This window comes from Mesoplodon bidens (genome assembly GCF_964165515.1).
Source record: "Mesoplodon bidens genome assembly, chromosome: 6".
Taxonomy (NCBI): domain Eukaryota; kingdom Metazoa; phylum Chordata; class Mammalia; order Artiodactyla; family Ziphiidae; genus Mesoplodon; species Mesoplodon bidens.
In genome coordinates, this window is record NC_138162.1 from 112,042,154 (window position 1) to 112,057,611 (window position 15,458).

The 15,458-nt window shown below is 50.3% G+C and overlaps 1 protein-coding gene across 3 annotated transcripts in view; it reads left to right on the forward strand.

The window, feature by feature from the left end:
* GATA4 (GATA binding protein 4) overlaps positions 1-15,458 on the forward strand; it is a 79,824-nt gene that overhangs the window by 24,848 nt on the left and 39,518 nt on the right. For 2 of the 3 annotated variants that reach the window (XM_081237602.1, XM_081237604.1), the window contains exons 1-2: positions 1,608-1,690; positions 5,481-6,594. In XM_081237602.1, coding sequence (XP_081093728.1) covers positions 5,973-6,594 — 622 coding nt within the window. In that variant the 5' untranslated portion in view covers positions 1,608-1,690; positions 5,481-5,972. Of the gene's footprint in view, positions 1-1,607; positions 1,691-5,480; positions 6,595-15,458 lie in introns of those variants that run through there. The other variant, XM_081237603.1, reaches the window with a different exon arrangement.

Sequence of the window (15,458 nt, forward strand, 5' to 3'; positions counted from 1 at the left end):
AGGAAGCTGGAGAAGGGACCCCTAGCATGCCACCCTCAGCTTCCCGGGCGCGAAGGGGCCCAGGCGGGCGTCGATGAGTCCAGCGGGCGCTCAGCCCTTCCGCCGCTCTGCCGGGAGCCTCAGTTTTCTCTCTTCGGCCTGAGCCCCTCTGGACCTCCGCACCTTCAGCTCAGGGAAGAGAATTCCCCGCGCAGCCGCGCTCAGTCCTTCCTCCGGGATTTTCCTGAGAATCCCCACGAGTTGGCCACGATCCCTTTGGGGGGTTTCCTTCCAATCAGCCCCGCGTCCTAGCCTCGGCCTCGGCGCCCGGATTGACCTCGCTCAGGCCGGGAATCCACGACCGATTACAGACTGCGGAAGCGGGTCTCGCCCGTACCCTTACTTCGGAGGCGCACAGGTTTCTTTCAGGGTGGTATCCCGGCCCCCTCCCGACCCCTCCAATCTGGTATGAGAAACCTGCGCAAGGGAGAGAAACGCGACCTTATGGGGGGATGGGGGGGAAGTTTAACCGAAAGCTTGAGAGCCACCGGCCGGCTGTTATCTGGAGCTGAAGGCTGCGGTAATCGATGGGTTATTTTTTACGCGGTAATAGGGCCCTCTGATTGCTCTATTAACCTTTAGACCTGTCTGAGGGACTCTCCGGCTCGCAGCCCCGCTGAGCTGGGGCCTCTAGGCACTGACGCCGACTCCAAACTCAGGCCTGCCACCCTCCCCGCCCCCGCTCTAGGGAGGGGGGCTGAGGCCGCTGGAAGAGTCCTCTCGGCCGAGAAACTCCGCTGGATTGCCGAGCTCCCCAAGTCCCTGCTAAATCCCTTGGATTGGAGCTGCGGCGCCGCAGGCAGCAGAGAAAACGCAATGATCTGAAGGGAGGAGGCCGCAGGGGCTGGGAAGCTTCGCCCTGAAAGCGTGCACTTTTATCTGCATGAACATAAAACTGAGCGCAGGAGCCTGGCCGACTCCCCGGGCTACTGCGAAGGTGAAAGGCAGGCTTAGGTGTCCGCGCTCTGATTGAGGGGGGCAATCTCAAGTCTGGTGTCTCTTCCTCCTCCCCAGAATCTGGGGCTAGGAGAATCCCACTATCACCCGGAGCCCTGCAACCAGCCGGGCACCCCCGGTGACCCAGGGCCCCACACCCGAGCCGGGGTCGCGCCCAAGAGGTCACCTTCCCCGCTATCAGCCCCGCCCCTCGCCCCCCGCGTCCGGGGCCGCGGCTGGAACCGGACCACCAGGAAGCGTGGGGAGGAGGGAGGAGGTGGAAGGCAGGGGAGGAGGTGGGAGAGAGACGAGTCATCAATAAAGCTGACCCGGGGCAAGACCGCAAACCGAATCGACCTCAGGCAGGGCGGTGGGCGAAGCCCGCGCGCCCCGGCGGTCGCACTTTGGCGTCTTCCGAGGAGATCCCTGCGCCTGGACTTTGCCTGCTAGGGGAGTTTTTTGAACAGCCCCGCAGCCAGGCGCCCAGCGGAGGTGCAGCCCGCCGCTGCGCACCCCCGCCCCCTGTCCTTGCACGTGACTCCCGCGGGCCAGTCAGCGCCGGCGAGCGGGAGCGCAGGGACGAGGGGATCCGCGCCGCGAGCTGGGGGACTCCGAGGCGGCCGGCAGGGAGGCTGAGAGAGCTCCGCCACCGCCGAAGCTCCCGCGGCGCCCAGGGGAGCGCGCGCCGGCCTCCAGGAAGCTCGAGCCGCGGCAGGTACGGCTTCTCCCGCGCCTCTCCTTGCTCTTTCCCGTCTCCTCCGCGCTTGTTTTCTTGGGAGTAGAGAGGTAACCAGCGGATGGAAGGGAGACGTTGGACATCCCCCTCTCCCTAACCTTGCCCAAAGCCGGCTCTGCTTTGGCTTAGCAGCTTCTTTAAAGCAGAGTAAGATTTGGGGGGGTGGGAAGCGGACAGGGATACTCGAAGTACTTCTGGATTCTTTCTGTGTGAACTTGAACGTATTTAATCCCCACCCCCGCGTGCAGATTTCCCAGCCCTTGCTTGCATCTCGCAGGCCTGGGCCTGGGTGGCGATGGTGGCCGTGAGAAATCCCCCTGACCGACTACCCTGGACAGGCCGCACGGCGGCTCGAACACGGAGGGGGTCAGACGGAGGAGTGTCGCCCGTGGGTGACAGAGAGGCGGTGGGAGGCGGCGCAACTGGGCCTCGGGCCCCGGGGAGGCGCTCCGAAGTCGGGAATGGCTGCTGAGCGACCGCACTTTTTATGCCTCCCAGTCTTCCTATCTGGGGTCCAGGGGACTAAACCCACACTGCTTCTGGGTGGGATTGGCTGAGGGCGGGAACCCGGCGGAGAGCAGTGATGTCCCTCAGCTGGCCACGGCTAGCTACCCCGGTCCACGAAATTATGTTCTTGGCTTTGGGCTGGGGGCGGGGGTCACCCAGGGGGGAGGAGGATGCCCAGGTGGTAAACTGCCACCAGGTTGAAAGAATGAGGGGCCTTGCGATTGTGGGAACAGGGTGGTGAGGGTCCCAGGGCCGGTGGGAGTCGCGGCCAGCGCTGCCGGGAAGGTTGGGAAAGCGCCTTGGGGAAGGATTTCCTGTGTTTCTCAGAAAAGGAACTGCAGCCAAGAGCAGGTTTCAGCCTTTTAGAGAGAGAAAGGTTTTATTGGGGTGACGGGGTGCTACTCCCCCCTCCACTTCTGGATCTCCACGTCCCCCGCAGCGACCAGGTCCGTTATTGCCAGCTCGGCTGTGCGTTCGGGTGTGACAGTTTTCTGCGCAGCAGGCCGAGGGCGAAGGCGCCAGCTGAACCGAAGCAGCAGGAGCGACCTGTAAATGCACGGGAACGTTAGGACGCTCTCGATCCTCTTGGCTCTCAGAAGCAGATGAGAAAAGGGCTCGGAGCTCACTCAGCAAAAGGAAGAAAGCTTTCCTGTCTGGCCTGTGAATTTTGGGTGAACTGGGATGGGTGATGAGCAGGAGAGGGAGAACTGGGGCACAAGCCCGGATCCCCACAGCAAGGCCAGACTTCTTCTGCCATTCTCAGGAGCTCGTTCCGCTCCCTCCCGGGATGGCCTGCGAGGTGGGTCAATTACAGAAACAAGCAAGAGTCTTTTAAAGGGAGTGGTTCATTTCTTGTCTTAACAGAAAGGTATAGAGCCGGTATTTTCTCCCCCTCCTATTGTTAAGTAATCCAACTCTGAGGTAATGTATCAGCCATTTAAAAAGGCAGAGAATGTAATAAAGACAGATGTTAGATTTATGGCATTTTCAGCGTTTCCATTTTAAAGCTTAAGTTAGCATCTGTATGTATATTGGAAGTTGGATTACAACATTATAAATCTTCCTTTCCTGCAGCTCTCTGAGAAAAGAAACTTAGGACATTTGTTTTAGAACTGCAGGAGTATTCCAGAAAATACAATGAAATAGGTCAACTATTTGATTTTAAATGCAAATACCGAATATTTTATTAAGGTAAACCTATGTATTTACTTACTGAAGCCCAGAGGTTCCTATAGGTATTAATTTTTTGCCTTCATTTTCAAAGGGGCAAGTTGGTGATCTCAGGTCAAATTTTTTAATATCCATCCTCTAACTAAACTTCTTATTGGAAGGAAATGTTCCCAAAACCAATAACTTATTGTATAGTTTTGAAAGCAAATAATAAACCACTTAGGAGTTAACATATGACTGTATAATACTTGCGCTATAGCATTATTATTATTAGTGATGTTGCAAAAGTGGTTAAAAGCATTATATTGTACGTATTAGACATTCCTTCTCCAGAGTTGTTTTACAAGAATGAAGATGACCATTTATTATAGTACATAATACGTCTGAAGCATTTTCTCATGATACATTGTAGTAAAAACAGTAGTCAATTGTATAGAATTTTCTTTGTGCCTGTTATAAAAGTTTTATAAGGCCCTGTTATAAGTGCTTTCCACATATTAATTTATAATCCTCACAATGACCATACAAGATAGTTACCTTTAATATTTGAATTTTTGCAAATGAGGAAACTGAGACACAGAAAGGTTAAGTAAATGTGTCTACAGTCATTCATTCAGTAAGTGGCAGAGCCTGGATTTAGTACATAGTTCAGTTAATATATCTGTAAGTCTACTACTGCAGTTTAAAAAAAATGGTAAGGGTAGCTGCCTCTCCTAAGGAGAAAAGTGGGCATGGACTGGACAGCCTTAAACCCCTGGAGTTCTACAGATCCTGTCCCCTACCCCCCTTTAATTGTACTTTGATCTTAAAGGAGTTTCAGAACTTGTCGATGCTTCAGTCCCCTCTTTTGTAAAATGAGGAGAGACACTTTTACTTAGCGGAATTGTGGAGAAAATGACCTGGAACTAAGCAGGTGCTTCAGAACGTGGAGCGCTTCATTTTATCAAAAAAAATGCCTGGTGAAATCAAAACACAGGATACAAGGATATAATCAAGTCCTACAAATTGTTCTTTCCCCCTGGCAGTCTCATTGGTGTTCTGATTCCATATGTGGGTGGATCACTGATTCCATATGAAAAACCCATTCGATGAATTGGAATGGTTCAGTGAGTACTGTAGTTCTGTAAAGTGACTTTGTACATTCCTCTTACTTTTCTTAATATCCAGTCTGCAAAATCTCCAAAATAAAACTATTTGCGAGAAACGTGTATCTTGTCTGATTTGATGTCCACGTGATAGATATAGCATATGGATAAGAGATTCCACAAACTTTTTCACCGAGATTTAGCAGACGCTGTGCTCACTTATAAATATTTATACTCTGCCTCTAGTTAAAAAAACAAAAAAAAGATTGCAAACAAAAATTTCTTAGGCTGCTGGGTTTTATAAAGTTTGTCCTTGTCTTCCATGGGCAATCTAAAGTTCTTTCATGGCCAGGATCAGTTGGGGATGGGGGGGCGGACAGAGGAGATGGGGCGAGATTTCTTAGGTCTAGGTTCTGCGCGGAAACAGGAAACCCTTGGACTTTTAAAATATTGTGACAAGAATATGCTAGAAATAAGGTAAAATTAAAGTCCTTCCTGACAAGCAATACAAAAAAAAAAAAATTGAGGGCTTCCCTGGTGGCGCAGTGGTTGAGGGTCCGCCTGCCGATGCAGGGGACACGGGTTAGTGCCCCAGTCCGGGAAGATCCCACATGCCGCGGAGCGGCTAGGCCCGTGAGCCATGGCCGCTGAGCCTGCGCGTCCGGAGCCTGTGCTCCGCAACGGGAGAGGCCACAGCAGTGAGAGGCCCGCGTACCGCAAAAAAAAAAAAAAAAAGAAAAAAAGAAAAGAAAATTGAGCGTGATCATAACCAGTAATTTCATGTCCAATAAGTGGGAAGCCCCAGGTCTCTAAGTCGCTCCTCCCCGAGGCTTCCCTCCGGCAGCCGGTCTGCAGAATAGCTTCCCGCGGAGTCGGGTGGCCTCCGAAGATGGACCCCCGGGAGTGGCGATTTTGTTTGCAGGGCGGGAGAAGCAACCAAGCTTAGGGGAAATGGGCTCTGAAAGCTCTGGATAAACTTATTTCCCGCTTTGTCATTCCCTCTTTAGACGCGGCTGCATCTCGGAGGAAAGGAGCCAGCCCGGCCCTCGGCCTTGGAGCCAGCCTCCCGCACCCTGCTCCGCAGGCCGGGGTGTCCTGAAGACGGCAGTGCCGCGCAGCGACAGGCCAGGCCGCGTGACCCCGGCTGGAGCCCCGTGCCCGCGCCCGGGCGCTACCCCGCGTCTTCGCGACCTCCAGTCCCTTCAGTGGATTCGGCCCCTCCTCCACCACCTCCGGGAACAACCGCAAATTCAGTTTGGGATTTTCCTGAATAAACCAGAGCCTAGAGTCTTTGGCTCAATGCTGGATTTAATACGTATATATTTTTGAAGGATTCGTGTGGGTTTTTTTTTGTTTTTTTTTTAAACTTTGATTTTTGATCTTCATTTCTGTGAGCCCCTCACTTGTACATTATTCGTCTTTTTATTTTTGTATTATTATTTTCTCTCCTCGCACTGCTCCTTGTCCTGAGGACTCGGACGCTGCGAGCGCGCGGGGCGATGTACCAGAGCCTGGCCATGGCCGCCAACCACGGTCCCCCTCCGGGGCCCTACGAGGCGGGCGGTCCGGGCGCCTTCATGCACGGCGCAGGCGCCGCGTCCTCGCCGGTCTACGTGCCCACGCCGCGGGTGCCCTCCTCCGTGCTCGGCCTGTCCTACCTCCAGGGCGGAGGCGGGGGCACCGTGTCCGGGGCCGCCTCGGGCGGCAGCTCAGGGGCCGCGCCGTCGGGCGCAGGGCCCGGGACCCAGCAGGGCAGCCCGGGCTGGAGCCAGGCGGGAGCCGAGGGAGCCGCCTACACCCCGCCGCCCGTGTCGCCGCGCTTCTCCTTCCCGGGCACCACCGGGTCCCTGGCCGCTGCCGCCGCCGCCGCCGCGGCCCGGGAAGCCGCGGCCTACAGCAGTGGCGGCGGGGCGGCGGGCGCCGGCCTGGCGGGCCGCGAGCAGTACGGGCGAGCCGGCTTCGCGGGCTCCTACTCCAGCCCCTACCCCGCCTACATGGCCGACGTGGGCGCGTCCTGGGCCGCGGCCGCCGCCGCCTCCGCCTCCGCCGGTCCCTTCGACAGCCCGGTTCTGCACAGCCTGCCCGGCCGGGCCAACCCTGCGGCCCGACACCCCAATCTCGGTGAGTGCTGAGCGCGCGTCCCCGGGCGGTCCGGGGCCGGGACAGAGGTAGTCCTGAGCCTTGTTTGGGACATTTAATTTTTCACAGGTATGCGGGGGCGGGGGCAGGGGATAGAGGGGATGCGTGAGTTTCCAAGGAAAGCAAACTGGGAGACAGAACCTGGCGGCCGGGGCGGGGCGGTAGTGGCGGTGAAGGTCACAGCCCCACGGAACCCAGATTCTGTTTAGTGAAGGCGGGCCTGCCCTCTAGATCCTTTTCAGAAAGGGAGAGACGACTGCAAGGTGGCCCCGGGCGTCGGGTGTGTCTGGGTCTATGTGCGCCCGGGCAGCGCCCGTCTGTAGGTGACTGCGGAGGCCGCCGGGCGACCCGGCTGCACAGCGCTGGGAGCAGCGGGTTTCTGCTCCCACCTCCTCTCGGCCGTTGCTCAGCGTCCTCCGCAGGGAACTGATTACATGGCTTGGGCCCAAGATCTTCTGGGCCATTTGGCGGGCCAGTTGGAGGATCCCTCGGGGGTGGCAGGAGATTTTCCTGTCGGGGAGTTCACACCGGGAACAAATGAGGGACCCTAGCAATGGAGATGGGTTAAACTGGGATCAGTGCCAGGTGGGTGCCTCGGGGCCAGAGCGTGTTGTGACCGTGTGCTGGTCGGCGGGGCATAGGTGCCCAGGGCTGCGTTGGAAGCGCACCCCAGGTCGGTGTCCGGGAACGCGGGAAGCCCAGAGGTGAATCTTTATAATGCCCGACTGAAGTGGAGACTTCGCCGCAGGTCCAAGTGTTCAGCCTCGTCCGGTCCCGAGGGCTGGGGTTAGAAATTAACAATCGTAATGGGCACAGTTTTATAGCTTCTTTGAATGTCAGACTTGGGAAGGACGTCAAACGTGTGCCCCTTGCTCCCATTTACAGATGAACAAAATGAAGTCCGAGGAAGGGCTTCGGAGCTTCAGGCTGAGAGAGAAAGGAAGTGGCAACGCTAGTTCAAAATGCAAATGACCTCTGGTCCTGTGGAATTTCAGGAAGGGACGGGATCCGGCTTGGATGGAGACGACTCTTGTAGGGGAGGGGAAGCCCAGACTTGAGCAACAAAGTTAACATTTATTGACTACCTACTAAGTGCTAAATCCTTTCGCATTTGTTCTCACTTTGAAGAGTAAAGCCTGTTCCTCCCAGGTTTCCAGTCTTGGGCTGGCTTCGAGAAGGGTCCAGGCTTTGAAGAGCTTTTAATTTATCCTCAGACCCTGGGTGGCCTGGGGAAGATCCCCAGGGGTGTCCGCCCAAATACACATCTCAGGTAAACTGATTAACCGTGGATGTGGCGCCGGGGCTAGGAGCTGTGGCTCCCAGTTTCCCCCTCCCCGTCACGGGGGAGCCAGACGGCAACCCCAGAGAGGAGGGCCCGCCCCTCCCCAGGCTCCGGAGACCCCCGGGAGGACCTTGAGAGATAGCTGGGCAGCATCTCCATACAATGGCAGCTCGAGGTGGGCGTGCTGGGCGTGGGCCCCTCTGGCCCCGCGTTCTTAGAACTCTCCTGAGTTCTTTCTAGAGCTCCCTCTAGAACTCCTATTTTAAAATAGGGAGGAATGGTCCACACAGTTTCACTTCTTCGAGCTTGGGGGGGTGGGGTGGGGAGGTTGCTTCCTAACTCTTGTGATCCTGGACTGAGAATTTGGTGCTTGGTTAGGGCAAAAAGAGAAGTCTGACATCCAAAGATGGGGGGGGATTCTTTGTGGGGGGGGATTCTTTGTGGTCATGAGAGTTACAGCCACAACAATGTAAAAAAACATACTGTGTGAGGAGTGCGCACAGTGAGTGTTTAGATTCTCAAATGTAACCCATACCAGGCCGGAGGGTGTTTAAGTAATGTTTCCCACACTCCAGTGTCAACAGATGGCAAGCCGACCTTTAAGGGGGCCCCGGGCCCCCCCGCCCTTTTTTTTTTTTTTTTTTTTTGGTACGCGGGCCTCTCACTGTTGCGGCCTCTCCCGTTGCGGAGCACAGGCTCTGGACACGCAGGCTCAGTGGTCATGGCTCACGGGCCCAGCCGCTCCGCGGCATGTGGGATCTTCCCGGACCGGGGCACGAAACCGCGTCCCCTGCATCGGCAGGCGGACTCTCAACCACTGCGCCACCAGGGAAGCCCAAGGAGGGCCCGCCCTCCTTGCTGACAAGTGCGGCCTGTCTTCCGGGTCCGCTGTGCTCTGTCCCACTACTTCAGGAAGTCCCACCTAAAGCCAGCCCCGGGGTCTGGCCAAGCAGTTGGATTTTCTCTTCTGTACACAGCCAAGTGTTTTAAGTGGTCAGGTGATGAATGGTTCCAGGTTACCTATGTGAGGGGACTGGAGGCACGTTGAATTTGTTGGCATTCACATCTCCAGCATGTTCTGCAGGTGGCACTTGCATACAGGCCAGTTCAAAGCAGCGTATGTACATGTGCTTTTTATATGTTCCTCCTATCACATGGACCCTCCTGTTAATGCCTGGTAGCTTTATCGAGGACCATCACTGACATGTTAACTGATGCTGAGTGACCGAAGGATGATGACAAGTGATTACTGAGTCCGTGGTGTTTATTGAGAGCTTGCTGTGTGGAGTTGCCACCGGGTCCTAAGATGGCAGTACAGGGTGAGGTATGACAGAGGCAAACCTAGATTCCATCTCAGGTGCCCCTGTGATCTCGGGCAAGGTACTTACCTCTCTCCGTCTCCTCTCTTTTCCTGTAAAATGGGATGGTTGTAACTACTTTTAGTGTTGTTTTAAATTAGAAAAATAAGGTAACGTTTGTGAAGTTCTTGGCTTTGGCACATAAATGATGGCTATTTGAGTAAATAGTCACTATCATGCAGAGTGACCAATTTTTCTGATTTTCTCAAGACTGAGGGCTTTTTAGGATTAGGGGGTTTTAGTGCTAAACCTAGGAGAGGCCCCCAACAAACGGGGATAATTGGTCACCCTAAACAGCCATGAAGGCAGGTGAGTGACCCAGCAGTGGGCTATGGCCATGGGCTAAGAGCACAGGAGAGAAGACAGAGGTGTGCCTCCCTCTGTCTAGGAATCTGGAAGCCTTCACCTAGGTGGTGCCGTCTGCACTTGGTGTTGAAGGGCAAATAGAAGTTTGTCAGGAAAAGTACCTGCAATTTGGTAAGAGAAAAAAAAAAAGGAAGGAAGAAAGAAAATGCATGCCCTCATTTACTGTCACACTGGTACCATGAAGTAACAGAACCCAGCCCGGCTTTGTTTAAATGACGTATTTATCACCATAGGTGAAACCACACAGATTAACTCATTCTTCACTCAGAAACTGTTTTTAATTTCAAAGAGGAGAAAGAAGAGACCACCTTCATTTCTCTAGGAAGTATTAAACGTTAGTATCAACAATAGTTCATATCGTGCCAGAGTTCTTTTGTTGGTTATTGGAATAAGGCAAAAAGCAAAGTAATGAAAGCAAACAGGGGCCTCTGTAGAGCTCTGGACTTAGGGTGGAAGGAATGACTCTGCCTTGACTGCCATGTATATAAACTTTAATTCATTCCAAGTTCAGTATGAGCCCCGACACAACCATTGAATTCATGAATTAGGCTGCACTGATGGAATGATGTGACCTTACTAAGACCAGGGACAGAGTCTCACTCATGTGTGAGTGCCTGGCACATGCTGGGCACTGAGCACATATTTCAGTGGAGATCCAGGAGGGAACTGCTGCAGTCCTCTGCCCAGGTCAAACCACACACCACGGCTGCTGAAGAGACCCACCGCAGGGCTCTGGGGAGGAGTGAGCCGGATGGGAGAGGGTTCCTGAAGCCTCGGGAAACCACTGGAGCAGTTTCCGTTGGAGAAGTCCCAGGGTGGGTAAGAGAGGGAGAGAGTGTCTGTGTATAAATATCTAAAAGGCAGAAGTCTATGTCCTTTTAACTTTGTGTTGCTCTAGGCGAGCAGATATTTGAGAAGAACACTTTTGCACACAGGATTGTAGTTGTTGAAATGGAATGTGGGCTGTGGCTTGTCTTATTCATGAACCCCTGGGCACTGAAAGTGCTTAAGGAGACACCGCCTGGCCATCTGCCAGTGGAGCTGTGCTGGGGACTCTTGCATTTCAAGGGCTCGGGTCTGCGTTGGTGTGCCTGTGAGTTAGCTGTGGCGGGATGATATAGCTGTCTCCTTTTAGAGATCTGGATCACGGTTGTTAACGTAGGCATATCCATTTGTCGGAATTCATGGACGTATACCATTAGAATAGGAGTGTTTTATGGTGTGTACCTTACACCACAATAAAGTTGATTTTTGTACCAATTAATGCTTGTAAATACTTAAGGCTGAAAAGGAAACTGGAAATTATATGAGAATATGCCTTAAAGAAAATAACATTGTGGTAGATGTTACTGGAGAAGCTATGAAAATATAGTTTATGATGGAATAACAATTCTTTTGTGTAACAGAAGACCAAGCAGTTATATTTTCAAAGGAGTGCAACAGTTTTGAATCATTTTAAGGGTTGATTAAAAAACAATAACAACACAACGAAATGCATGTATATCACTCAGTGTTAGCCAAATGGTTTCTTTGAAAGCTTTGTCTCATTCATGGTGTTCTAAGAGTTTGTTTATGGTATAGGTTGGTGGAAAACTCTGAAGTGTTTTCTGGATCTTCTGGGGACTGCTTATTAGTTAAGCCACTTGCTTTCAGAGCCAGTGCATTTATGTAAGGAACTTTGTGAGATCAACTTGTCGTAGGTAGCTTGTTTGGCTGGAGAACGATTCGTCAGTCTTTGAGAAACCAAAGTTATTTAACTTCCGTTACCAACCTGAGCAGGTCAGTCAGAGCTGGGGCTGGTCTGTGGTGTTGCCCTGAGAACCACTTAAATGGGGGAAGGTGTGTGTGTGGCTGGGGAGGGGGGCGTAGCCAGGGATACGTCACTGCTTCTAGTGAGATCTGTCACCTGCCCAGGGGTGTCCCACTGAAAGGTCAAGCCACATTTGTTAGGTACTTTCTAAGCGCTCAGGTGAAATGATGCACAGGAGACAGCTTTAGATAACACTTTCTTCAGTATCCCTCCCTATTTTTTTTTTTTTTTTTTTTTTTTTACTTAAAGGAGCTAAGAAAGCAAACATACTCCGAAGTGTGGGGAAACAGGAACTCTGATACCTGTGGATGGGAGTGTAAATTGGGACAACCTTTATGGAGAGCCCTTTGTGATATCTGACAAATTACAGAGTTGATACCCTTGACCTAGAAATTTAACTTCTAGGAATTTAGTCTACAAATATAGAATATATTCTATGGGCACATGTTTGTTGCAGCACTGTTGTGTCGTTGGAAATAATTATTCCAGCCAAAATTGTAAATAATCTATATGCACATTATTAGGGGACTGTTTGTGTTCACATGGTGCGTACAAACAATACGATATCTTGCCAGCATAAAAAATTAGGAAGTTCGTTATGTAATGGTATGGTATCCTCTTCAAGACATTTATAAGTGTGGGATGTGTGTGTAGCACTGTATTTGTGTAAAAAAAGAGAAGAAAAGAGTATATGCATTTGGAAATATTTAATTTCTCTCTGGAAATATTCACAAGGAATCTGTAGCATTGATTGCCCGTCGGGAATAACTGGAGAGGTGAGGGGAAAGGGTGAGAAGAGGACTTTCACCACCTGTGCCTTGGAACTTTTCGAATTTTTAACCACCTTAGCCAGTTTTCATTGTCCTTTCTGTGCTTCTTTATTAATCCATTAACTAACAAGAAAATACATTTAAAATACAGGGAGGTTAAAGTTAAGATTTACTTTGTTTCGTTTTTACTGGCTTAACAATTTTTAAGTGTACAGTTCAGTAGTTTTAAGTTGTTGTTTACATTCTTGTGAAACAGATTTTCAGAATTTTTTTGTCTTGCAAAACTGAAAGTCTATACCCATTAAACAACACTCCGAACTTCACCCTCCCCCAGCCCTTGGTAACCGCCATTCTGTCTCTAGGAATCTGACTACTTTATTATTTTTTTAAAATTTATTTATTCATTTATTTTTGGCTGCGTTGGGTCTTCGTTGCTGCACGCGGGCTCTTCTCTAGTTGCGGCGAGCGGGGGCTACTCTTCGTTGCGGTGCGCAGGCTTCTCATTGCGGTGGCTTCTCTTGTTGTGGAGCACGGGCTCTAGGCACGTGGGCTTCAGTAGTTGTGGTGCGTGAACTCAGTAGTTGTGGTTCGCGGGCTCTAGAGCACAGGCTCAGTAGTTGTGGCGCACGGGTTTCATTGCTCCGCGGCATGTGGGATCTTCCCAGACCAGGGCTCGAACCCATGTCCCCTGCACTGGCAGGTGGATTCTTAACCACTGCACTACCAGGGAAGCCCAATCTGGCTACTTCAGATCTGTCTCTATGAATGTGACTACTTTAGATCCCTCATGTAAGTGGAAATCATACCGTGACTGCCTAATTTCACTCAGCATAATGTCCTCCAGGTTCATCCATGTTGTAGCCTGTGATATGACTTCTTCCTTTCTAATGCTGAATAGTGTTCCATTGTATGTGTGTACTACATTTTGTTTATTCATCCGTCATGGACACTTGAGTTGTTTCCTCCTCTTGACTTGTGAATAGTGCTGCTGTGGACACGGGTGTACAAATGGAACCTTTTTAATTTTGAGCCATGTGACTATATTACCAATTAAAAAAAACATTAAACCAATTAAATTTTTTAAAAGACATAGTATTCATGAATTAACTTCCTGAAAGTCTCCTGCCTTTAAAAAAAATAGAGTTCTATATTTAGAGTTTATGGATGTACAGGAAAAGTACTTTAAAACATAAATTGTCGTTTACTGAATTCGGCTTTTGATTTTTGCTTATCCAACAGGAGATTCCTTTACTGAGGGGTCAAAAAACCCTTATCCTACTCTCAGTAATGCCTTCTGGGAGCAGATCTCCATCCGCAGTTATCAGATGTCCTCCCCCTCCCCGAACCCAACACCACTGACATGACTTCCTAAGATCCCCTCGTGGGCACATACACTGGTGACTTTTCCTGGTGTGGGCACTTCTCCCTCAGGTTATACTGGGGCCAGAATGGAAAACCACTAACCTAGGACAGTGAGGGGATTCTGTTAGAAAACCAAATTACCTTCTCCCGAGGTAAGGTAAGTCTTTTAGCCAATTCTTTTCAACCTGTCTTTTTAAGACCTTTGAGTTGTACTGAATTTAGAGCTGAAGCAGGTTGCAAACGTTGCTGCTTCTGTTTGCATAAGAAAGAGGAAGGACCACTGGTTTTTCCATTGCCTTGCTCGAGAAGTGGGCAATTCCTGCAGGTCCAGGGATGCTGCTGTTTTAAGATCTTGAAGGGGCCTTTTTGACATCTGAAAGTATTTGTCTGCTGGTGACTTCTTTGACCTACAGTCCTGCATAAGGTGCAGTTGATAAGGCTCTCTCATGGCTTGGGAATGAGTATCACTCTGTTATATTGACCTTCTATGGCCCATGACATGATCTCATGTAACACACTCCAGGGAGGACTATTTAAACGTTTTATTGGCTACTATAGAGCTACTCTTCGGTCTCCTTCTAAAGAAGGTAAGGGAAGATAATATGAGTGGGGTTATACTAGGAATAACCTCTGACCTGTTTTAATTTATACAAAATAAGTTTACAAGTTTGGGTACATTCATATTTGGAAACCAGCTAACAACTTTCAACTTTTTAGGGATAAGAACCTATATCTTGTACCATATATGCATATATATATATACATATATATATATACACACACACACACATATACACATATATCTATGTATATATATATATATATATGTATTGTGTACTGTGCATATATGCAAGTAAGTTGGATCCTTTCTCAAGGGTCAATGAGGAAGTTGTCAGGTAACAGGAACTTTTAAGTCCTTCTTGAGAATTAGATATTGTGATCTCCATTTTGCAGAAGAGGAAACTGATGCTCAGAATGATTAATCTGCCCCAATTCCTGCTGGTAGTAAACAACAGCTCTGGCTTAGAACCCAGGTAAGTCCCACTTCTAGGACCATGCTTTTTCCCTGTTTGCTGCACTTTGCATTTGCCAAGCTTAAGGGCCCTCCACTCTTCGGATCCAGAAGGTACGTGGTGTTTGAAGGACTCAAGTAAACTTCAGGAGTTTCTGTTACTTTGCTCACTACCTGCTCCCTCTCCCCAGTGTGGTTTCTCCTCTGTGTTTTCCTGTTTCCCACCAATGTCTCTCCGTCTCATTCTGATACTGCAGAATTTGCAATGCCAGGAATCCCTGCCTCACACAAGCTTCCTTTCTGCATCCCGATTTGGGTGTGCAGAGAATTAAAGAGAGATTGCCCAGAATTCAGACCCTGCAAAGTAGAAGATTCTTCTTACTCTGGGGGGACTGTTGGCTGCATAAGAAGAGCAAAGCCGTCTGGCTCTCTCAAAAGTCCCTTTTCTTAAGGAAACTAGAACCATCTTCTCCGTATTCCCTTTTCTCCGAAGGTCAGAGCTGAGAAAGGACGAGAGGAATCACAGTGATTATATTTTTTTAATGAAGATGAGAATAGGGGCATGGATCAAGACAGTGGATAAAACCCCAGGCTGGAAGAGCCCATGGAATTGGTCTGAGCTGATCACAGAAGCCGTGAGTGGAAGCTTTCTCGTTTCTGGCAGGGGGCCTAGAGTTTTATCTATTGCTACTCTGTAATCAGAACTGAGCCAGGATATTTAAGCCTCTTATCTGAATGAAGGGAATTTGGTTTTCTGGCCTTCAGTACTTTGCAGGAGCCCCCAAATTGCCTTCATGTCTTTAAATATCTTTTTTTTTTTTTTTTTTTTTTGCCAAAGGAGGAATATAATCCAGACAGGTAAGCCATGCCATGTGGTTCACCCTCT